General features: G+C 34.6%; 1 protein-coding gene across 3 annotated transcripts in view; it reads left to right on the top strand.

Annotated features, from left to right (window-relative positions):
- The window catches only part of Cad99C (cadherin 99C), a 184,725-nt gene that overhangs the window by 68,357 nt on the left and 91,579 nt on the right, over positions 1-24,789 (top strand). For all 3 annotated transcript variants that reach the window (XM_090395778.1, XM_090395779.1, XM_090395780.1), the window contains exons 2-4: positions 11,971-12,053; positions 16,238-16,300; positions 18,992-19,134. In XM_090395778.1, coding sequence (XP_090251904.1) covers positions 11,984-12,053; positions 16,238-16,300; positions 18,992-19,134 — 276 coding nt within the window. In that variant the 5' untranslated portion in view covers positions 11,971-11,983. The remainder of the gene's footprint in view (positions 1-11,970; positions 12,054-16,237; positions 16,301-18,991; positions 19,135-24,789) is intronic.

The following is a 24,789-nucleotide window of genomic DNA, read 5'->3' as shown; positions in this document are numbered from 1 at the left end:
GGTCACTGTCTCGTAGCTTTTCTAAAAGCAGAACAGACATACATCAGCCACTTCGTTCTGCTGCGGTGTGTCCTTGATACTGATTATCTACGTTTCTGTAGGCTAGTAGAGCAGATCCTTTGGTAACTCAGAAATCTTTTATTCTTTTTGGCGAGCGCGTGAAGTTCCATTGAACAACGCATATGCTATATTTCGAAGGTTACTGTGGCGCGCCTCGAGTTTTTTTTTTTTTTTTTTTTTTTTTTTTTTTTTTTTAATCTACAGAGTAAACATTTCTGAACTGAGAAAAATATCCAGAAATAGCCCATGGACTATCTGGGAATATAAACAGAGCATGCAAGTTACGGGTCATTAGCATTTAAGCTACTCTGAAATACAAACCAGGTTTGGTGTAGGTCAGTTTGTGTGCATGTTTTAAAATCACGTCTGGGGAACTGAAGCCATCAGACACGTATAGTATGTCTATCAGTTGCACGTATTCCCCGTAGCTGTTTAGTTTGTGGGAAGACGACAACACCGCTGTTATATGAGATACTAATTAATTAGTATTAAATTAAAAATCCCTTAGAAATGTTCCGCTTGTCCTAAACGGAATCCGAACTTAGGCCCTTTCCAATCAATCGACACGGGTTTTAAGTATACGTAGTGTGTGAAAAAGCCTGGACAATATAAGGAAGGGTTAGAATTACTTTAAATGTATTTTAACATTAGTACATGGCATTGATGAGTTGTTCCCCGTTTTTGAAAGAAGGGAGGAGCGCTGTGTGCCTTCCGTAAGAGTTGTGCTTGCTATTTACACAATTACTCCTCGAGAAGAGAAAGAAAGAAAGAATCAGTTGCATTGCAAAGTATAAAGTCTTATTTCGTAATTAAATTTCAATATTTTTTAAATTGTAATAATGATAAACTCACTCAGTGACCTTACAAAGAACATTAATCATATTTTCAGAACAAACTATATAAATTTATACTGTCAACTAGGAACTTTATGAAAAGTATTACCTTTGAGCTTTGCTGTTATGTTGAATAACTATTAAACGGGTTATTTGAGAAATTTCGATTGGTGAAAATCCTATATGTAACAGACTCCAAGATCTGCTCTTCTTTTGAGATATCAACGTTTTCAGAGGAGGTTATTTATGTTTATTCATTTACGTTCTTATGTTTTTAGTTCTATAATCTTAGCATTATAATACTTAGCCATATTGCCAAGATTGGCATCTTCTAAATGTAACTTCATAAGTACGCAAGATTGTGCATGTATTCTTGGGGCATTTAGAATGTTTCCTATATATATATATTTTTTTTTTTTCAAATGATTGAGACTAGTTTAAAGGAGAATTGTTTTGGCATATGTTCAACTTAACTTGACGTTCTTCCCTTTACCTCCAGAAAGACATTTAAAACACTTCGATAAGGAAAATTACTCACCGAGTAAGAAATGCGTGCACAATGACGAAAATAGGTTTGTTTAAAAAATCCAGTGTTAGCATTTACAGAAATCTTCAATTACAGAAAACTGCAACCTCTGCGACTTGTAGAAGAGAACATGACAATTAGCTCTAATACAACTATTTACTGTTTGACGAGTATATTTACAACTTCTCCACCTCACTGCAGATTCTTATCAAACGATGAATACCATAGTTATGATTTTCAAAAGTCTTTTAATGTTTTATAAAATAATCTAATCTTGCACTGTAAGCTACTTTGAATATTATGAAAGAAAAATATGCCTCGCTTAGAGTGTAAGCAGGAACATGAAAATTGCAATTTTATGCGAAATGAAGTTGGCCGAGTACAAAGTTTTCCTATAAGAATAAACATGAGAGGAGTTTTACTTTCCTTGACTTTGAATGAATAGAGCATACTCGAATTAGTAAAGGAAGAAAAATGATAATGCTCCACTGCACAAAGGACTGTAAAATAATAATAACATTAGATAAAATCGATACGTTGCTGTTATTTTATTCAATATTTTCTATATTATTATTGATACTCCATAACGTGTAAACTTTGATAGGTCAAAAGTATGAATAAATAAATAATAAATGCGAACGCTTTAAGTTGTAACGACTAACTTCCGCTAACTGTTCTGTGGTATTAGATTCAAACTCAGTGCTCATGTTAAATTGAAAAATTAAATATCAAATTAAAATAGAAATTTTATTTGCTTGTTTAAAAGATGTTCATTAGAAAATTGTGTTATTCACAAATTGCATTAGTCGGATGGGTCTGAATAGTCAAATACTGGGAGCTCGTCGATTTCGAACCACTTCATCATACTGTAGAATAGCATTACCACACACACACACACTTGAGTTTTACATGATATAAGATCGATGTTCGACAAGTAGCACAAACGAGGGTTTTTATTTATTTCTTTGTTTCTTCAAAATAAGGTGTGTGTCTGTGTGCTCACAAATTACAACGCCACTGACGGTGCAACAAAAGATAAAATCATTAGTACGGCCTTATTGCAATTAATTATCACTACTATTACACCTTTTCAAATGAAACACCATTAGTAAAACCTTTTCAAATGAAACACTATTAGTAAAAAAACGTTTCCTCGATGCTGCTAGAAAGACTTGCGTTTCCTCCAAAAATGCTAGAAACTTTTTCTAGACCTATCCGATTGGGGATGAGTTCGCCTGTCTCATATAGGAATAGCGCACCTCCCTCTCGCAAAAAGATTAAAAGTTCCTAGAATATTCGCAGTTGAGTGATACAGTAGCGATACCTGAACTGCTTTGACGATAATTCTAATTCGTCAAAAAATTCTTTACGATCTTACTACTGAACATATTAGTATGAATGATTCCATGATTATGGAACTAACAGATTACAGGGTGCATTATGGTAGGAGCGAAATTTTTCCTTCTTCGTCTGCTTACATCGCTTCGAATTAATTCAAAAAATTACAACCGTGCGCCAAAATCAGTTAAGAATGAAGTCTTAACTTCGGAAATTAGTTAATGAAAGTATTTTATGTGAGGCATGCCTGTACACTAAATTCAATGCTCCGCAGTAAGACGAAGCTAATGGTAATCGTCCAATGTTCTACACAAATAGTTTCTCGAATTCACACGTACGACTACCATGATTTGTGTAATGATTTTAAATGGATTTTATATCTTAATGTTACGTCATTACGTCTTACGTTATTTAAAAACCTGCATGGCTTGTAGAAATCCATTATGAGATAAGACTGACGTATTTATTTAATATTTCAGAGTTATTTATGAGAAATCGATTTTATTATTATTATTAAATAATGATAATCGAATTTAAAACTCCTTAATCCGTTGTGATAAGGGATACGACAGAGGAAGGGATCGAAAATGGAATCACATTTTCGATCCTGAAACATTAATCTAATATTTCATATTTAACGGAAGCGTTGCACGTTTCACACTAATTCAAATATGAAAAACAAGTTAAGGTTTGTTTGAATTATCATTTTCTGATGTTTTTATGATGATGAATAATATTTTCAAAAGGCAGGTGTATAAAAAAAAATCTGAGGTGTTCTTATAACTTCAGTAATGAGATTTTTACTTTTCGTTAACCTTACATGGATTTCCTTTTTCCGTGACAACTCAAGGTCTAGAATTTTCCTTGTTTTTTTTTCCGTGTGTGTTTATGAGAGAGAGAGAAAGAGAAAGCACACCGTTTTGTAACATACGCTTATAACATTTTCGTATTCCAGTTCTTCCCGGTCACGTGATTCGTTTATTGGAATAATACGCTGTTATTCCACTTGAATTCTGCCGGAGATTAGAACCATTACTTTGAGAAATATGCTCGTGTTTGTCGCTGTTTTTCTGAGAGTATTATGATCGCCATCACATACAGTAGGCTATAAATAAATTACGAACTTCAAGATCGCATAACTGTCCACCGTATGTAAAACGGGTGTTTACTGACTCTGCTAGAAACACATTATGAAACAAAATCTTCATAAGATGAGTAGGAACGTTAATTACAAGATGAAATAGCACGAATTTATTATTTACTTTGAAGCAGCAAAGAAAGAGAATATTATCTATTAAACTGAAACTTTATGTTAGCTTTATTAGTTGACCAGAGCATAAGTGACCACATACAGCATAGAGATGAATATTATCTAATTGGAACTATACAATAAAACAGACTAAACAAGATTTCAGTCCGAACGCAATTTTTAATTATATTTCCTACTTAACAAGCATTTCGAGGTGATCGTTGTACCTATTTTATTCTTTCTTAATGTACTTCGTTTAATTATTCTTTCTGTTTAACAGTAACATCGTTGTTAACAACAATATTGTTGTTATAATATCATTATAATCCGATATGTTATTTAAAAACATGCTCTCCAGCAGAAAACGTTTAATCTATCTAGAATGACAATAACCTGAATTTTATAAATTACGAAATATCTGCTGCTGAATAAGCATTTACCCTACATTTTCACCAGCGTGTGCCGATGATTTCAGTTCATGTAATTTAGCGTTGTTTTTTTTTTCTCACTCAAACTACTCTCATTCTCCTTCTTACTATCACTCATTTTTACGATCTTTTAATTTTATATAACAATACCAATGTAATCTTCACCGATGTTAATTATATATTAGAATAATCAACCTGTTAATCTTTATATTAAATGTCAATAATCAACAATAATGACAGTTGATAATAATTAGCAGTAACATGTTCTGCAGGTGGGCATGTTTATCGTTACCTAATCACACTTTATGGTAACCATAATTAAATTGAACAAACTATAATTTACTGTAACAGTAATATTTGCAACGCTAATTGCTTTTTTAATAATTAGTTGATCGCCTATTATTATATCAAACTGTCAATTCAACCTCGCAGTAATCAGCGATAGCCTCAAGATTAACAACATAAGTAACAGCTTGTTAATAGCTTATGTTAAAAATCATTGGTCTCTCTAAATTTATGCTAATTTTAATTAGTCCATCAGTATGATTAAAATACATTAATCTGTAATTTTTTTATAGTAATCGCATATACGAGAGGCTGTTTTGCAATTAGTACACATAGTACATCAGTATTGCGGTTGGGAAGAAAGTTGAGGACAGAGAGAGAGAGAGAGAATAAAATTGTTAATTGGTTTGAAGACCCGAATGTACTCTTTATGGAATATGTACAAGGGAAAACTGTTCCAAGATAGCAGTGGAAGGAATGAATGAAGAAGCATAATTTTTTTTTCTGTGAGTTTTTACTGTAAAGAGATGTAGACCGCTGTACGTGTTTTTAGCAGATTCAGAATAGGTCATTGTAATTGTCGATGCTAATTCCGCAGAATCGTCACCATGGAAATATTTGTAGAATATGTAAGCAACCGAAACTGAATGTCTATGTAAAAACAGTGGAGTAAATTGTGCGGAGGTGTCCTCCCGCGATGAGTCTTCGGACTCCTTGGAGGTGTCACGAATAATAATAAATTGATGAGAGACTGGCAAGCAGTTAACCTGATTGATTTCTTCTGTGCTAAGTCAAGTATTTCTAGACTGAGATTTTTAGGCCTATTTATAATTGAAATACAGTTCATAGTAATTCAGAGGTAAATTAACTCATTGAAAGAAAGAAAAACGTAGTTTTTGGATACTCAGGAGGTGATATTTATGGTGTGTGCGGGTGCGTGCGCACAAGCTAAGAGATATTATAAATTAGAACGGTCTTAGGAGTAATTTTAGAGTAAAAACGCATACTTATTATTCCTACATCAACTGATATCATTTAATGTACTCTCTACTCATAACATTTATAATTCATTCCTAAAATATATAAACCACCCATCCACTACACTTAAGCTCATTCTTTATGATCTCCAACCTAACTGTAAAAATTAAGCTGATATAAGTTGACTTCCTTTCTCGCTAACATCTTATACTCCCTTTCCTTATTAGGATCTGGCTTAGGCATGTGCGAAAGAATCGACTATCTACGTTATGTACACGCACACACTTTAAACTGACTTGCAACTAATTAGCAGAACTTATAACTGTCATGATACAATCCTCCAAACACAATGAATTTGCTTTTGAATACCTTTGATTATTTTTAACACTCGTTAAATTCTCTTAACTGTTAGATTCTCTTTGTTCGCTCACACGGATGTTGTTCTTACGCTGTTGCAATACAGATTTTTATTAAAATTTGCTACCTAGGCCCTCCACTAGCATTTCTCCTCTCTGTAGGAAGTTGGTTTTGGGTTTAAATTAGAAATCGTGTATGGTGCATTATAAATCATTATAATAAACTGTGTACATCATAGCAATGATACTATGGGAAAAAAAAACACGATTTTCTTGGTTCAATTTTTCGGATCTGAAACTTTCCTCGTAAAATATATTTTAACCAATATGCTTAACAAATTTTAAAATTGTGACGATTAAGAAACAATATGGAATGAGATGGCTTCAAAAATACAGGGAAACTCACTTGTGAGCTGAATATAAATACGAAATATGAATGCTAAAACCATTGTTTAAAATAAGATATCTTACTTCTCGACATACTATTGTGATTTCGAGTAAAGTACCTTCAACCCCTGAGGGTAAATAAAACAAAAAAAGCGCCGAAGAAAGACGTTGACCAAGAATGTCATATTCTTGTTCGTAATTTAAAGCAAATGGGCATACATGTGGAAAATAATTGAGGATTAGTTTATGGCCATGTCATGTTTACCTTTTGTGGTGCACTTAAATATGAAATGCGGCTGCAAAAATAATCCCAGCTGCTACTCCGACGACATTAAAATAAGAATAGGATATCGTGAAGTAGGTCAGAAGATGGAACGGGTAAGTACGACTAGCCCACTTTTCTCTTGTTTTGGAATTGTGAGCGGTTTAATAGCGTACGAAGACACTCTTCAATCATGACTGGCAAAGATTGTACAAACATTTTGAAACAAGTTTCTTGAACCGTGCGTAATGATTAGCCCACAATAAGTTCACGTGAAATAAATAGAAATTTCTTCAGATAAAAGGAAAAAAAACACCAGATTTTAAAGCATAAAACTAGTAAACAACGAAACTTGTAAACAAACTAATTCAAACCAAATATGACATTACGTAACTTTCAAGTGAAGTCAGAATTTTGCAACTTCCAGATATTCTTTGAAATTCTCCGAAATTGATTTGTTTTGAACATAAAAATTACATCTGTATCCTATTGAAGTATGTTTGCAAAAGTGAATACTACAGCGAGAGCAGGATATTCTTCTTCGGCTAGTAACTAATTTCTTTTCGTTTTGCAGTATAATCTTTCTTGTAACTGAGGAGTAGGCACGCTCCAGACTTTCCTAATTTAAGTTCCATTCACTCTGTACTTTTTGAAAATGTGTTGGTTCTAGAAAGCTACTTTATATTTTATTGTTTTGTGGAAATAAAGACGACTTAATTCATCAATTGAATATTCACAGCAACAACACACTTTTCTATTCAAATGTAATAGTTCTTTAAGATTAGATTAAGAATAGTTTGATTATACTTGTATTTTTACTTGCGATATGCGTAAATGTTCTATCAAAATTCAAACCCTTTGCAGGACTGAATATATTAAAGGACATAGGTCATCTAACGTCTTTTATTCCTTATAGGAGTAAACGAAATACTCCTAACTTTTTATAAGATTAAGTAACCGGTCTTCATTCTAAGTCGCAACTGATAGCTGGTCCCAAGGCTATCAATGATTTCATAGATCATGAGAGAGCGCTGCAGACAAATGCTGCAGTATTGTGATCCTTTTTTGTAGTAGGTGACTAAAAGAGACCGTTAATAAATTACCCCGCGATATCAACACGGCATTTGATATAAACTTTATAACAACAATAAGAATAAACAAGCATGAAAACTTATCGAAGAGAATTACAAAATGGTTCACGACGTACAAAAATAGTGACGATAATTTGTTGTCCTTCATTATTGTAATAATTTAACGCAGAGCCATCTTACATGCACTATAGGCTTTAAATAATTCCACCTTGGACACAGGACAAGGAATCATTTGGAGGAACTCGTGGCGTCTCTTGACAATTCTTAGGCATTTAATGGGGTCTAAAGGTTTACGTTGCTACCGTCTTATAGTCAGATTTGTCATCTTTACTATTTACATTTGGATTACATTTCCTTCCTAGTTTCCTCTCATTGGATTTCCTCATCAGCGGTGAAGTTGTCCTATGATCGAAACCTACGCACTAACCTTCAAACTTATCCGTAGTTTTGTTAATTGTAATACGTCTTCATTTCTGTACTGAACACTGATGTCCCTGCTATTCTCTAGGACAACCAATGAAATTCGTTACTACCAGGAACACAGTCCTATCCTATTTTTTCCAAAAAGATCTTGTTCATTTCTGTTTGTCTTCAATAGATCTTCAGTCAAGATCAGATTTCTATTCTTTTCTTGAGACAGACCTTGAGACGGACCTCGTGAAGAGACTCTCTGCAGAGAGTCTCTTCACGAGGCTCTCTGCACAGAGCCTTTTCTGCAGATGTTTTCATTAGCGCTACTCCATCTATCAGGGCGTAATTTTCATCACTCTCTTCCATTCCACCTCCTCCTTATTCTTCTTTCAAGTTGCAGAGCATATCTAACAGAGAACGTATCAAATTTGACAACCACTTTAAAACAGTAACACTTACAACCAAATCTGCAGAGAACTGAAATCACTGCCTTTCATTTAAATAATAGATACTTTAAAAACAGCATTAAAATACAACATCCTCCCAAAGCATCTTGAAGCGACTTTTGAACAGATTCTTACTTTCAAAAATCATTTGCAAAGACTGCTGGCAAAATAAAGACTGACAGTAACATTTTATAGAAACTAGGTTCTTCATGGGGCGGATGGCAGTATATCACGCGCAACAGCTCTAGTTTTGGTGTATCCCGCATCACAATTCCACTGTGGCTTAACAGTGCTTAATCACGCCACGAGATTTATCACAGGAATGATAAGATCAAACCAACTTTCTGGCTTTCAACACTTAATAACATTGTGTCCCACCCCCTCTTCTCTCCTAAAAGGGTTTTAGGTAATCTATGGAATAAAATTATTTGAGAGCAGTAAATTGCCCATACATGACGATATCTATCAGACAGTTACCCAGAGACTGAAATCTAGTCAACCGCCTAGAGTCAACCGCCTCATGCAACATTTGCACAGCAAATGTTGCATGAGGTCTTTGATATCACATCAGACTAGAAACTGCAGAAACAGCAGCACACCTCTAACTTACATGCCACTGTTCCCGATCCATCCGATAGACTAAAGGGTTTGACCTTTCAACACATTTGTGGTCCTGAACTTCACCGGATCAGGAGAGGACATGGAAGAGCAAACAGGTAGAAATGGACTCATTCTCCATTGTGTAATTGTGGAAATTTGGATCAGACCCTTATCCATATTGTTAGCGACCGCCTTTCCTGGAACTTATATGGACTTTTTTGCTGTATCCTTTTGTATTTTGTGGATTCAGAATCTGTCGAACTATGATTCCTTTTCTGTTTTATCTAATGTTCCATCTACAGGGTGTCCCAAAATTCACGCAAGAAGTAATTTTGATAGAAAACACAGGTGTTTAATTAAAAATTGTAATTTCTTATAGATTCATAGAGTATACAGTATAGGGTTATGCATGGAATAGCATATCGGGTAAATGGCCTCCACGGCTTTTGGCACATACGCACTCTTTTGTCGAAATTTTCCATGACCGTTTTGCATAAATGTGGCTGAATTTCGTTGATACAGCGCTCAATTTCCTCCTTCAAGGCGTGGGTGGTCGTGGGCTTGTTGGCATAAACCTTAGACTTCAAAAAACCCCAAAGAAAAAAGTCCAACGGCGTTAAGTCACATGATCTGGGCGGCCAATTCTGATCACCAAAACGGGAAATTACACGACCAGGAAATGACTCATGCAGTAATTGAATTGTTTCTCGGGCTGTATGGCATGTGGCACCGTCTTGTTGAAACCACATGTCGTCCACATCCATATCTTGCAATTTGGGCACAAAAAACTGGATTATCATGTCGCGATAGCGAGCACCATTAACTATTATTGCCTTACCAGCCGCATTTTCGAAGAAGAATGGACCGATGATGCCTCCAGCCCAAAATCCGCACCAAACAGTGACACGTTGTGGATGCATTTGTTTCTCAACAATCACTCGTGGATTTTCTGAACCCCAAATGCGACAATTTTGTCGATTAACGAAGCCATCAAGATGAAAATGAGCCTCATCGCTGAAGATGATTTTGTTCGAAAAATAAGCATCCACTTGTTGTTGTTCCCTAATCCATATAATCCATTCAACGAACTCTCTTCGCTGTGTGTGGTCATTTTTAATAACCCTGAAATGTCAGCTGTCACGCTGTCTTTTTTTTTTCTCGTTGGCCACACTTTACCGCGCAAATGGCGCTACATTTAAATCTTGCGTGAATTTTGGGACACCCTGTATTTATTTTCTTATTATTTTCTATATACATGACTCGCTAAATAAATAAACAAATAAACTTCATCTACATCAGTAATTTAGAATAATCTTTCCCAAGGACAAGATGTTTAGGTGTTGTTAAACGCACCTATAGAGGTTTTTCAGTTTTTGGAGACAATGCGTTGTTATATGTAGCAGTTCTAGAAATGATCGAGAAATAAAAAGGTTGTCACCTGAACATTTCCCTCTGCTGTTTGTTTCACCCATTTGCCGAAGTAAACAATCGCTTTATCATTAGTGAAATCTGAAGTTTCTGTTCTCATTACAGAATTATTAGTGACGTGAAATTGGCATCAATGCACTGAACTGCTGTAAATGTTACCTAAAGCGTCTCTAGACGTCTGAGAAATTTCTGTAAACATCCCAAATAACAAACTATGAAAATTCTAATTTAAATCATTTTTCTCGGGTCCAAAATGCTTCAATCGAAGCTGAGATCTCCATCGCTTACTTTTATTTAATCCATGCGACGAAAACGAGTTGTTAATATACTCACAAATGGACATTAATGGGCAAAATGAAACTAATATTTGCACACGCATTGTTGCAATACGCAAATACAATGATATCAAGAAAAAAACAAACGGGACATTTTTAATGGTTGTAAATAACTACAGTAATTAACTTACTAGTTTCGCCACTAAATCTTGTGGCTCCTTTTCTTTAAATATATAACAATAAATAAAGAAAACAAATATAAACTAAAATATTACTAAACAAAGCTATATAGAAAACGTAAGTATGAGTAAGATTCCGTATCTTTTATTACATCATCTTAAATAAAAATAAATGCCCATCATTTCAGTTACATTAAAAATTATATTTTTATTTTTGTATACATAAAATTCGTAAATCATTTAAGTTAGTTGATTGTATGTTGTCAGTCTTTTCTGTTCAGATTTCAAAATTCAGAATAGAGATGCAAATATTATTCAGTCAGCAAAATTTCTTGCAAATGTATTAACTTTATTGTTGCTATTAAACAGCTTTGAAATCTAGTGGTTTTAAAAATAGTTTTTTCTTATTTAATTTCTCAAACGTGGTTTAAATATAGCCTCAATATTCACGTAGCCAATAGATGATCACGCGAACTTTCATTTCAGTCCAATGATGCAAATTTTTATAATAAAGAATCAAAGTCAAATGGGTATCTAAAGTAATGAAATATTCGGGAAGAATATAAATGCGCAGTTTCATTTACTAAATAAATAATTTCAATTTCCTCTACTCAATGAATGACACTAGTTAAAAAAGAACTGATATGAAATTCTTATAATTACGCATTTTATAGAATTAATATTTAATATATTAGATTCATTAGATTAGCCGCTTGTATCATACAAAGTTTATATCGCTTTTCTTCTTCTTATTGTTGTTGATTATCTGCTAATGATATTTTATGTAATCATCACCTCAACAGAATTCATGATTAAAAAATACTTTGAATCGTTTCAGATAATCCCCCAAGATGGCGGCACCATACACATTGATGTGTTTTTTGGTAATTTTGAAATTGGCTTGGATTCGTACTCAGAATTGTAAGTGGTATTTCTGCTTTCGTGCATGTACGTGATGTAGGTATAATTTCTTCCACTAAGAACTATTAATCATATTCGAAGTATAAGATAATTATACTTTTTTTTCCTTCCTGGAACCCAGATTTCCTCATGACTTATCGGTAAATTACATTATAACCATTGTGATTTTTAAACAGGAATGCATTAATGTATAAAAGTAAAGCGTAGAGTTAATCATATCGAATAAGGAATCGAAATTGAGCTTGGTATATTTTTTCAGAGTCAAAGAAATACCAAAACTTATTCTGGACTCCACTTCCTTTTAAACTGCTTCCTGAAATTCCAACTTTTGTGAAAATGAGTAATAAGTTATTATTTATTTTAATACTAATCATGATTTGCATCATAATCTAGAAGTTGTCGAATGCCTATTGATCAAAATAACTAATTTTGATCATTTAATTCTGTCGTTTAACTATTCTGGATTTCTTGAGGCAAACTGGCCCACTCCTCCTCCTCCTTCAGAGAAATGATAAGACCTTGTTCCTTTTCAGGAAGGAAATCTCGAGCAGCAATGCATCTCCCTGTTGCCTCCCAAACGTGTTCCATGGGGATCTGAGGAGCGTGCTGACCACTCGATTCGATTAATATCCTCGGTCTCCAGAAGTATCTTCCCTACTAGTAGATGGTATGATGTGGTGCGGCATTGCCATCCATAAAAATGAATTCTTCGTCTATAGCATCAAGAACAATCGAACATGACACTGAAGAACTTCGTTGCAATATCGTTCATCAGCAGTCTCTTTTTCCAGCACTTGTTGTTCGGCGCGTCCATTTAGCATAATGGCTTCGCACACCATCACTCTAGCACTGCCGTATCAATCCCTTGCGAGGACGTTCTCACAATGATAAGCAGTACAACTTTCACGCCAGATCAAGGGTTGTCTAGAACTAAAACGACTCTCATCTCTGATGAGTACATTGGCGCAAATGGTTTTATGGATACAACACCACTGAAAACGTACTCTACGATGAGCTGTGGATAGAGGGATGTAGACTATAGGCCTTCTGGCATATAGGCCTGCTTGTTGCAGACGTCTTGCCACAGTTTGTCGAGATATCCGCGTATCTCTGCTCTAATGGAGACGACTTGCAAGCTGCCTGCCATTGCGTCGATTATCTTTCGCTGTTATAACCAAAATTCTGTCTTCAATGCTCCGTGGCAGACGGAAGCCAACCTCGTAGCAAACGTTCGGAACACATTCCATTGGTTTGAAAAGCTGCCTGGACACAACATTATGTGAGATTCCGAACTCTCTGGCAATATCAGTAATTCTGCGGCTTTCTTCAAGCTTTCCAGTAATTCTTCCCCGCGTGAAATCATCTAGATGATGTCGTTGAGACATTACAAGACATCCAAGTTTGCAACTTTATTCCTTCAGGAGAAAAGCTTCCTTCAAACACAGTTCGTTTAGCACAACCCTTTACCTTTTATGCTGTTCCTAGCTAAAAACGTGACCTCTTGGCGCGCGATTCGAAAATTTGAATGTTTATCCGCCTTCTACTCGAATCGTCAGTTACACAAATTGCCCCAAGCTGATTCGTCTGAATTTGCGGTTGTAATCTTCAGAAATATCGTTCATCCTTAGGTTTTGGGCACAATTGTATTACTAAAGGAGTCGGCCTGCAGCTGTTACACAGCTAAACTTGAAGGTTTTATTTATTATTTATTTTATAGCATATTTTGTGCACTGTTTCTGCTATAACGTCATACTGATCTCATGATCTTACGATCGTATTTTGTGACAATTCACTATTTAATACTTCGTTATTATTCAGTTGCAGTAATTATAAAGGTGGTTGCTCAACCCCTATTTCCAATCCATTGCTAATTCCACAGAAAGAGAAAGTCGTTGTTATTCATACTTACATTTACATCATGAGCATTTTGTTGCACATTCCCTTCTCAATCTCTCAGTAAACCTATTTCAATATGTATTAAAATTAATACACTTTAACACGTTAATCACAATTCCTAAATTTTTCCTCCTTCTCGGCATCCAAATATTTTAGAATTCACAAATCCTAAATCATTTAGATGCCGAGGAGGCGATAATTTTAATATATTCATGCAACGAGAGAGATTTGATTGTGAGGGTAATCTCAAGAAGAGAAGTCTCTTCTCTAAAGATTTTAGTGTAGTGAAAAATTTGAAGAGCAACTTTAGTGAGCGGGATTAACATAAAAAAATAAGCAAACTCAGTTTTTCACAACTTCACCATATTATTTATTGATTGATTGATTTTTCCATTCCAGTTAGGAAATGGATATTTGTGCCTTGCTTGTAGGTTTCGATTGGAAGGTTATTGGAATGCGATTTTATACCAATAATTTCTGTTAAAATCGACGACAATTAAAAGGCGACGTTGACTTTCGTACTTTGCTCATGAAGCCTTCTTGTATTCTCTAAAAGATCAAGTTCTTTTTGGAAGAATATCTGGTTCGAACCGTATCAAATACGTGAGGAAACTCTTCTGAGCATTTCGCATGTATATAGACTTGTCATGCGTGCGGGATTGTCCATGATTTTCAGTAACTGTCTGGAATTTTGTCTGAGGCTGTAAAATGTCCGAGATTCGGAATTTTCTTGATTAAAGTACCTACATTTTGTTTGTAAAGTACGGCATACGCAGTCAGTTCTGAAATCAGTTTCGCGGAGTCATGTTTTTCGTGAATTTAGCTTGCTTTTTGGCTACGAGTTGTTTCTTGTGTTTGATTTCACCTTATGTAATCAAACATTTTTTTTAGTTTGACTTTTTATTAAAAATTATTGTTTATTCATAAAATTGTAAACAGTAATGGATAAACAAATAATTTATTTATCCATTTTATGGATAAACAAAGAAAATGTAAATTTACGGACAAACTCAAAGACGGCTATAAATATTTGAAAAGTCAAGGTGAAAAAAAAACAAGTCGTGTGCTGATGTACTGCTTGTAATGTTGATTTTTCAATAAACTACCAAGGAAGAGGGGATATTGAAAATTATGCTCGCTGAGAAATGTTTCTCAGAAAGTCATCCGTCATTAATAGTCTTATGTAAAAGTGGAAGTGCTCCATCTAGGAATAATGCCGTATTCAGAATACGAACTCATCAGTAATAAACGTGAAGAGAGGAGAACAGCCAAAGTTGGTACATTTACTGAAAAACAATTTTTAAAAATGAAAAATGGAATCATTTCTGATACCAAATTACTGAGAAACGGAATTCTACAAAACAGGTTTCGGATATTTTAACCTATAGAAATCAAATAAAAAAACTAATTATTTTCTTGAATAATCTGAAATGTAAATTACGGTGGCCTTACAAAGCGCTGAATGCTTCCATTCTGTAATGTGGCAACAGCCACATACCTTTTTAATAATGGAAGAGTTATTTGATGAACTATCGTTAATAAATCAGTATCCGAATGAGAAATTTAATGATAAATGAATTTTAAATGGATGGCATCCTTGAAGTAGATAAAACAACATTTGTATTGACATTTTTACGTTTAGTTTGTGTTTGTTGGCACTTCTTCACCGCTAGGAAGAATTTAGTCGAAGATAGGGATCTGGCGAGCATGGTCATCTGCAACTTTGCATTGCAAACGACTTTCTACATATAAAATTAATTAACTTTACACTTTTTTTAGTATCAGAAAAAGAACTGGTGCAGTAATTCAGATGAAGCACCAAAGAAGCAGACCGTTTTCTCTGTGGCTGCTTTTGTTTTTCTCTTTGCTGATGTCCAGTTTAATGATGCATTTAGAAATGCTTTAATATATATATTGTAAAATATTGTCGAGCCAAATAAAAATACTAGTTAAATATTAAAAAAAATTCATCCGTAGTAAATCGCATACTTAAACAGGCTGTCTGCCTTGATCCTTTTTATTCTGTTCAGTTCAAGAGTATTATTTTCCGTGAAAGTTGCAGCGTTGAGAAACCAAATCTAATGCTACAGTCTTTTATTTTATTTTATTTTTCAAACTCTAAATACATCCATGCTACTCCAGTTCTATATATCATTTAAGATTAGGACTGTCATAAAATTGAGGATTTTGAATTAATATTCCAATCTTGAATAACATCATGTAAAAAAAATTGAAATTTGATGCACATTATTTGCATCAAATGAGCAGCGTTTTCTTTCTACTTTCAGTGTGTGAAATTGACAGCACCGAGAGTGTCGTCATCCTGGACATCCTAGAAAGCCGAGGAAATCGTAAGTACTATTTCTACTGCCTTAAGTTTCTGACATATTTATTACTTTCGAAGGAACCGGTTGTTCCTTCGAAAGTAATAAAGGAAGCACAAGGACATCATTCAGATAAAAGCGACTTAACATGCAGAATAAAATAAACACGAAGCAATGCTGTGTCCCATCCCCCCTCTCATTAATTGGATTTTCCTACTGAAGTTTGAACAATCACCAGAAGTGCACGTCATCTTAGAATTCAGTTCACATAGAAAGAATTACTCCACTCATATTTGCAGCAGAGAAGCGACTGAATTGAGTTGATAATTTCGAGGTATCTTAAATTATTATTAATAAAACAACATCTTGTTTTTTCTGATTTACAACACCTGTGCTAAGTCTTTGGGAATGGATAAAACAGAATGTTATCTGAGCAAGATTTACAAACACTGATTTACGTGGTAGGCTCACAAAGAGCCCGAGGGTAGCAATGATTGATGTGGCGTTTCCAGATGTAGGGTTTAGTTAAGGGAATCTAGATATACTGTTATCTCACAATATAAAAAATCTTCTGTACCTTCTAAGGTATAATTATCTGAATTTCATTAGAAATATATATATTTTTGCGTAGTGTACTATAAGAACGGGATGCTTTTGAAGTTGAGTTGCGTGGCGTAACTTTGATTATTATTATCATCATTGACATGGTAACTATGATTTTTAGTTAAATTTAAGTTAATTGAATGCCATATTATATCGAGTTCAGTTAAATATTTATAACATTTTATTTTCTTTTAGGTGTAAGAACTATTTAAAATTTCATTTTTCATTCGATTTCATCCCCCCCCCTTTAGTTCACTTAACCTTTCCATTGCTTGCATTCGAAACAAATATGGAGATATGTAAAAGAAGAAATGTATTTCTTAAAAATAGCGAAATTACGATATGCTACCATTGAAAAATATCGTTCACTCGTTCTCAATGAAGTGTCCATTTAAATGGTTAGAAACATTAGACTGGAGACTATTACTGAGTATCCTGCAAGTCTGCGTCGCTTGCACCAGAGGTGATGAAGAAAATACGAATGTGATAAATTAAAATTTTGTTTGCTCTTTTTTATAGACCAGAACAGCTATTACCATTTATCGACAGCATGAAAGAGAATAATCGATCCCTGTGGTGAAATTATCGGGTGAAATACGACTTTTTACCAATGAGAAGTAGAAATTTGACAAAAAAAAACTCCCTCCTTCAATCTGAATCTGGTCTTTATTATTTATATTTTATAACTGTGCTAGTTCAAAATGTGGTGAGCAATCTTATAATGAAAATCCAAGTAATGATTTATTCAGTGTTTTTTTTATTTATTTATGTTAATGAGATTTCGAAAAGCACCTGAATATAGGATTTTGATAATCTACAAGCGCTGCTAAATGTGTGAAATGACTGATTAAATTACACTAATTACAATGATTGGTTAAATTGGCTGAACTAGTTTATTTAAGTCGAGTCAGTTAAGGTAAACCAGTTATTTATTCATTGAGCAGCCAGAATTTAAGAATAAATTAGGCCTAAATTTCAGTTTACAAAAGTAACTTTTTATGTTCACCACCTATTCATGTTACGGAAATAGGTAGATTATATCTATTGCTGAATACTGACTCGAGAAATATGCATTAATTTGCTAGCAAAATGTGTGTGTTTTGTTTGAATAAATTTTTACGACTACAAACCACTAAAATAACTCGCTATTAAATACATGCTAAATTTATGCCACTGTACGAGATATAAACTCGACAAACGTCAAGTGGTACAAAGTAAGCAATCCTGGAATCAAACACATAAAAACAGAGTGAAAAGAAAAGATAAAACTAGAAATAAAATAAAACGAGGGTATTACCATTCGATTTAGCCTGTCTCTGCTCTCCGGCCTGCAGGCCATGAGTTCGAATCCCGCTGTCGCGTTGATGCTTTGTGAAGTCTCCAGTGTGTTAGATGATATTCATTGCTAGGTGTGCGACTATCCACATGAAAGAGACGGGCTGTTTTTGGTCACTACAGGAGGGATTCGTGAATTATCCACCTACCCAGTCTACGTACTAAATGCGTTTCATATTATTCTCACTTTTCGTGGGTAGAACTGACATAAAAATAAACCTCTCAACTTACTGTGACACTACCTTCAATCTCAGTTAATGTTAATGTGAATCGATGCAAGTTATTCACATTTTTTCGAATGCTGGTAAACCAGAAATTTGTGAAAGCATATTTGACAATATAAGTCAAAAATTTATTTGTAGTGAATATTAACGATCACAATATCTGAAATAATGTGATGATATTAGAATTGTATAAGACGATTATTATTTAGTAAATAACAAAGCTTACTATAAAACTATATTTATCAGTATTATAATAATGTCCGTGCATAGTAAACATATTACGATTAAAAAACAGAATGAAACACAGAGAGTGACATTGTTTTCTCTCATTTGTTTCATGTCTGATACATTCCTGTGAGTCACTTCGCTATTAAATAATCATGTAGTATTAGTTAATTAAATTCGTTGCATCGAAACAAAGCTTGTAAATCATCCATTTGCCACTTTCTAAAATCAGTGATCCTAGTTTTAAGTTTATTTCTTGATCAACTTTGTGTGTGTGTGTTTCGAAAGAAATGCCATATATGAACAAGAATTTCATATTTAATATTTATAGAAATCAACCAATCCACAACACCCGCTGAGTTACCGATAAGAGGCTCGGAAAGTCAGGTAGAGCTAAACATCCAGTCAGCTACGAAAGACTATTTCACTCTAGCTGGCAAAAGGCTTCGATTGAAACGTCCTTTAGATCGGGATGTAAGTATTATTTTCTTTCTCTCTTAAAAGTGATTCCTCACTCGACCATTCATAGTACATTAGCACCGAATTATGTCATGATTATTGCAATTTTATTGTTGTTGTATTTATTAATTTTAATTATATTTTATTATTAGATAAATGATAATTAAACATAGTTGACATTCACTGACTGTTTAACATGTTTTGTTCATTATTTATGATTTTCAACACTTTCAATTTAGCGAACTGTTAAAATATTAATTATAAACTGTTAATTAGAATTGCTGAAAGATAAGTATCATGTCGTTCTTTTTTTTATTACTAATGTGCAATAACAGTTTTGTGGAAATAGAGCTACTTTGCAAGATTAATAAATCAAACAAAGTTAAATTACTGATTAAAATTTATTTTAGAAAAATACTAACCAAAACTTTCCGGAATATTCTTGAAAGGAGAGATCTTTGCAATTATGTGGAAACTTCAGTATAGTCACTTCGAGGATTTTTAGTAGTGAATTTATGATGGCAAAAAATAGTATAAAATTTAAAATAATGCTGAAATTGAAGAACCGAGAATACAATAAATTGAATTTTTGAATTAATGTGATTATAAACAATCAACAGATAAAAAAAAAGTGTAGTATACATGACAAGCCAGCGGCATTTATGAAGGTGTGCTGGTCGCTTGCGAAGTTCCTTCTCAGATTATAGAAGAAGAAATATAGTTGATGAAGTAGATATTGAGTGGAATTTGGCTGGTTCGAGAGTAAACGGAAACAATCACTCATATTCAGTTATCACAGACTAGATTAGGTAAGGTCAGTGCGTGTTCATCGGTTCTTATTGCTAAAGTTTCTGAGCAACATGATTTGCTTTTATTTTCATGAAAATCGATTATAGTGACTTTAATTTCTGGGGTATGTTTTGATTGCATAGCATTTAAAACTATTTTTGTTGATGATGTTATTTTGCATGTGTTTTCTTTCCAGTCTGAAGTTGGATATATATAAATAGTTGGATGTGAGGTATTGCAATCACTGTAATGTAATTGCGTGTGAATTCAGAGGAACCACAATAGACCCGATTTAGCCAACAGTGCATCTGGATTCAGCCTCATATTTGCAGACAACAGTATGACGTTGTAATATGTCGGATAGATTACAATTTTTATTTTAGTCCTTTTTTATGACAGGGGTGAAAATGTTGTGACCAGAATGTTTGAAAACAGCATTTGATGGGTTTATAGAGGTTATGAATGTATGAGAATTTTAAAATTGAACCAGTTTTTTTTTATTTTTTCAGGTTGATACTGCTTGGAAAGAAGTCAACGGACAACCCCATGAGCAAAGTGCATCGTACGGTGCAAAGAGTCACGTTTATAGCCGGTATAAATTGGAGGAATATCGTGATCTGTGTCCGTTCGAACTGGCTGCTAGAAGGGAACTGACGGTGTTTAAAAGAGGTGTTGTGATAGGATGTCATGTTGCAAGGCTTACAAATTGGGCCATCCTAGGTAAACAATCAGTGGTACCATACAGATACTATAAAAGCACAGGGAATCAACTGCAAGTGTCCTCAGTGGACAACCTAGCACACTCATCGAACCCCCCCATTCGTCTGACGACACTTTCAATGCGTAATTCCGGGCATCGACTGGAACACGATTATATACAAAAACATTCAGAACCGAGACTCACAACACGGGTTTCCATGGTAGGACCGCATTATCCGAACCAACATACATGCTGCGTGGTCTTCAGTGGTGCAAAGAGCTCATACAATGAAATGTGGACGCTTGGACAACTGTGTTAAAAACGACGAATCATGCTACACTCTTTACCAAGCAGATGGATGAGTGAGTATGGCGGATGCCCGGTGAATGTCTCTTACCAGAGGGCATTACTCTGAGTGTGAAATTCCGAGGTAGCGGTGTGATGATATGGTCCTAAACATAGGTCCCTGGTTTGGCCTGGGACCTATGTTTGTGGTGCCACGAACATCCAACTCCGAGAGATATTTGAACATTCTGCGCAATGCAATTGCTTCTTCTTTTGTGCCGTTTCTACGGAACTGACCACTATTTCTGAATGATGTTGTAACTGCGTGGTTTGTGGACATGAACGTCATCACACTTGACTGGCCTCCACAGAGCCCTAATCTCAACCCTATTGGACATCTCTATGATGAACTGGAGCGTCCAGTGAGGTCAAGGGACATCTGCAACAGGCAGCCTCATTCCATGTCTACAGAAAGAATGGTCCAAAATTCCCATTGATCGCTATCGTACTCTTGTGGTAAGTATGCCTCGTAGCAATGCTGCAATCATTGCAGCAAAAAGAGGTCCTACATCTTATTAAGGTGGGTGTCATGGCTGTGTTCTTCACACTATAGTGTCCGTTGACTTCTTTCCAAACAAGGTATTTGAGACAAAATAACACGGTTTGGAGCAGAATGGATAGCATAGTCCATCACATGTCGTAAATTGCCACTGAAGGAAGATATCTTGATAGTGTGTACTTTTCTGTTCTGGCCTTAGTTTTCTGGTATATGTCTATCTCTAGTATGCTCGGATGCCCGTTGAATCGATTTCTTCACCTGTATGTAGTATAGGATTTTCCAATTCACGAATTGCAATAAACTCCTGGACATTTCATAAGGCCTTCTTAAGTTTTAAGGATTAACGTAGTGAGCACAGTCTGATGGAGTAAGCACTTTTAATTTTAAACTCTTTAATGATTTTAGCTAGTTCTACTAAAATAGGGCCAATTGTTTGTTTTAGGAAGAGAAAGAAAAATCTTTGAACATTTCAGCAGCGACGATGCATTGAGTTCGTTGGCTGGCAAGGAGGTTAGACTGTAGATGGTGCATTTATTATAACCATTTTGTAGAATAGTATTAGTTAACAGTTCGGATTCTTTAGCTAACTCTTCCTCATCATTAGTATGATGACAAACTCTCTTTCTTAGTGTTGAAATAATGCCAAGTTTTGAATGTTTGTAATAGTGCGAAGTTACATGGAGGTATCTGCTAGTATGAGTTGGTTTCCTGAAGATGGAGATTTTTAACTCTTCACACCTTCAGTTACTTTCAAATCCTAGAAAGGAAGAAACTATTAATGTGTCGTTAACAGCTAAACGTTATGTTGGCATGTTAGTTGTCGAGGTGGACCAGAAAATCAAAAAGTGATTTTTGTTGTCCGTGCTCCAAATTAAATAAACACCACCAACATATTTCTTCCATATCTTAGATTTGAGAGTATTCTTCTAAGGTTTTGTTTTGAAATGTTTCTGGATAAAGATGTGCTAATGCTGGAGAACGAGGACTATCCATGGCTAGTACTCTGAGTTATGAGTTGTAACATCTGGGTATTTGCCCAGATGATGTGCAATATTTTAAGAAATACAATAATTTTTTAGAGAATTTTTCTTGTAGTAACGTGAAAAATTCATTGCTTATGATATTAATAAATAAACAAGCTATATCAGCGCCCACTGTAGAAGAAGCCTTTTATTTCTCTTTCGTATATTGACTCGATTTCAGTAAAACTAGCCAAAATACTTGAAGAGTATAAAATTAAAGAGTATAAAATCGCCTGTGGTGTAACTGCAAGACCCCATGCTGCGTACATACAAAGACTATTTAATAGCGTAGCGCATGTCATCACATGTGGCCGAATCATTCCACAGACATCAAGTTCTGTGGAATGATTCGGAAATTTTACACCACTATTATGGCAAGAACGAGAGAAAAATTAGAAATGGAAATGGTATTAGATCCTTTACAGTTGATTATTCGTATAAACTCCAGCATTAATTTGTCTCTATGTTTCCTGACTATTATCAAACAAAAGCACTCCGACGTGCACAAACAAGAGCATGTGCTTGCAAATAATTTGGATTATTAGAATAGCGCGTGATACCGTATTTGCTGTTGCCATGGTAATTTTATACTATTTGTAAGTTACCTCGTTATCTCTTTTGATATCTAAAGAAGTCCTATGTAATTAGGACGTAAGTAGTATTTTTCAATAAATAACCAGAAGTTATTATTATTATGTGATACCTCCAGAGAGTCCAAAGACTCATCGACGGAGAGTGTGCCAACAACATCGAACGATTGAACCCCTTCCAAGTATTAACCGCTTTCAAACTCGCTTAACTTTTTGCAAGCCATTAGTGGCAGAGGCTCTACCAATCGACCAATCTTTGCTGGCTTATTTTGTGATTTTATTTTTGTGTTCACATTATTTCGGTTATAGTTATATGAACATGCACAGTACCAGAGAGATGTACCATTTTTCGAAATTGGTGGAATTATGAGAAGGGCGCTCTTCATTTCGTTTTGTCCGATTAGATCGAAAACGTTACAGAAGCTTTAAGCAACATAAGAAACAATCATATTACTAGTCTGGACCATGTGACTAGTAGAGGAGCTTGCAGAGACTACTTTGCATAGGAGTCTCTTCAAATGGGTATAAAATTGCCTCTTTCACTTTTGTCCAATTGGATTGACTTTTTCGGAGGAACGTAAGCAATTTGAGAAAAATATTCCAAAATTGGTCAAAATCGGTGTAGCTATGAGGCTTTTGCAGAGATCTGCGCAGAGTTTGACTGGTTTTTCTGAGGACCTTTTAGGAATATTAAAACAGCAGCATTCCAAATTTAGTCAAAACTGGTTGAACAATATGGCCTGTAAATATGCTTGAGAAAGCGTGATCTCCCTGCGTTCCTCCTTTGGTTTTGTTTTATTAAGCTGCATTTCTCATGGAAACATACGTAATATAAGAAATAGCTGTTTCAAATTTAGCAGAAATAGGTCGAACAATTTAACCTGCAGAGTTATATCAAGAGATATTTTGGGAATTTTTCGCTATTTCCAAAGTGCCGCATGATTTTCTATTAATTAGATTTAACGCTTTAGATATGAAAGACTGTGTCCTGTTAAACACCTCTTATCAAATAAAAATGGCAAATCGAAAATATTGAACTTATAGCCAAAGTTACTGCTGGTCGAGTTTTGGCTTTGTTGATTCCTGTAATGGAGTAGCTATTACATGAATCAGGATAATACTGTAGCAATTACAGTATATCAGGATAATACTTAAGTATTCTACTTAAGTATTATGCTGATAATACGTCATGGTATTCTGCAAGGGCTGTGGTTTTATAAGTGTGTAAAAGTTGGTTTCTAACACTCGAGTGCTGATTTGAATTGAGCTTTCTATCAGGAATGTTGAGGGTTGGGGGAATTACAACTGAACTAAAAAAGAATTTTGGAATCGAACCGAGAAGATTTTACATTTTATATATAACAAATGGGCTGAAAAAGAATCCTTGTATAAGTACGACAAAAATGAAAGAAAATATTTTATACGTTCATTCATATAGTCCATTTTTATTCATATAGTTCACATTCTTTATCTCAAGGTCAATCCAGAAACCAAAATAGATATACCCGTCTAAGACGTTTGCATTTTAATCGATGACCTCTTCCTGAAGAGGAAGAGGTCATCGATTAAAATGCAGGAATTCAGTCACTTTACAATTCACGTATTTGCTGTCACATGAAAAAGAAATACATTGTAAGGTTCACAGTGCGCATATATTTGATGTGTGCACCATAAATAAATAGTTTGTGGTGTGCAAATTGTTATTTTATGAAATTGTAACTGTTT

Source organism: Typopeltis vanoorti, chromosome 7 (assembly GCF_054136105.1).
Source record: "Typopeltis vanoorti isolate ZY-2024b chromosome 7, IOZ_Tvanoo_1.0, whole genome shotgun sequence".
NCBI classification, from domain to species: Eukaryota; Metazoa; Arthropoda; class Arachnida; order Uropygi; family Thelyphonidae; genus Typopeltis; species Typopeltis vanoorti.
The sequence above is the reverse complement of the archived record's forward strand: the minus strand, read 5'-3'. Positions and strand labels throughout refer to the sequence as shown.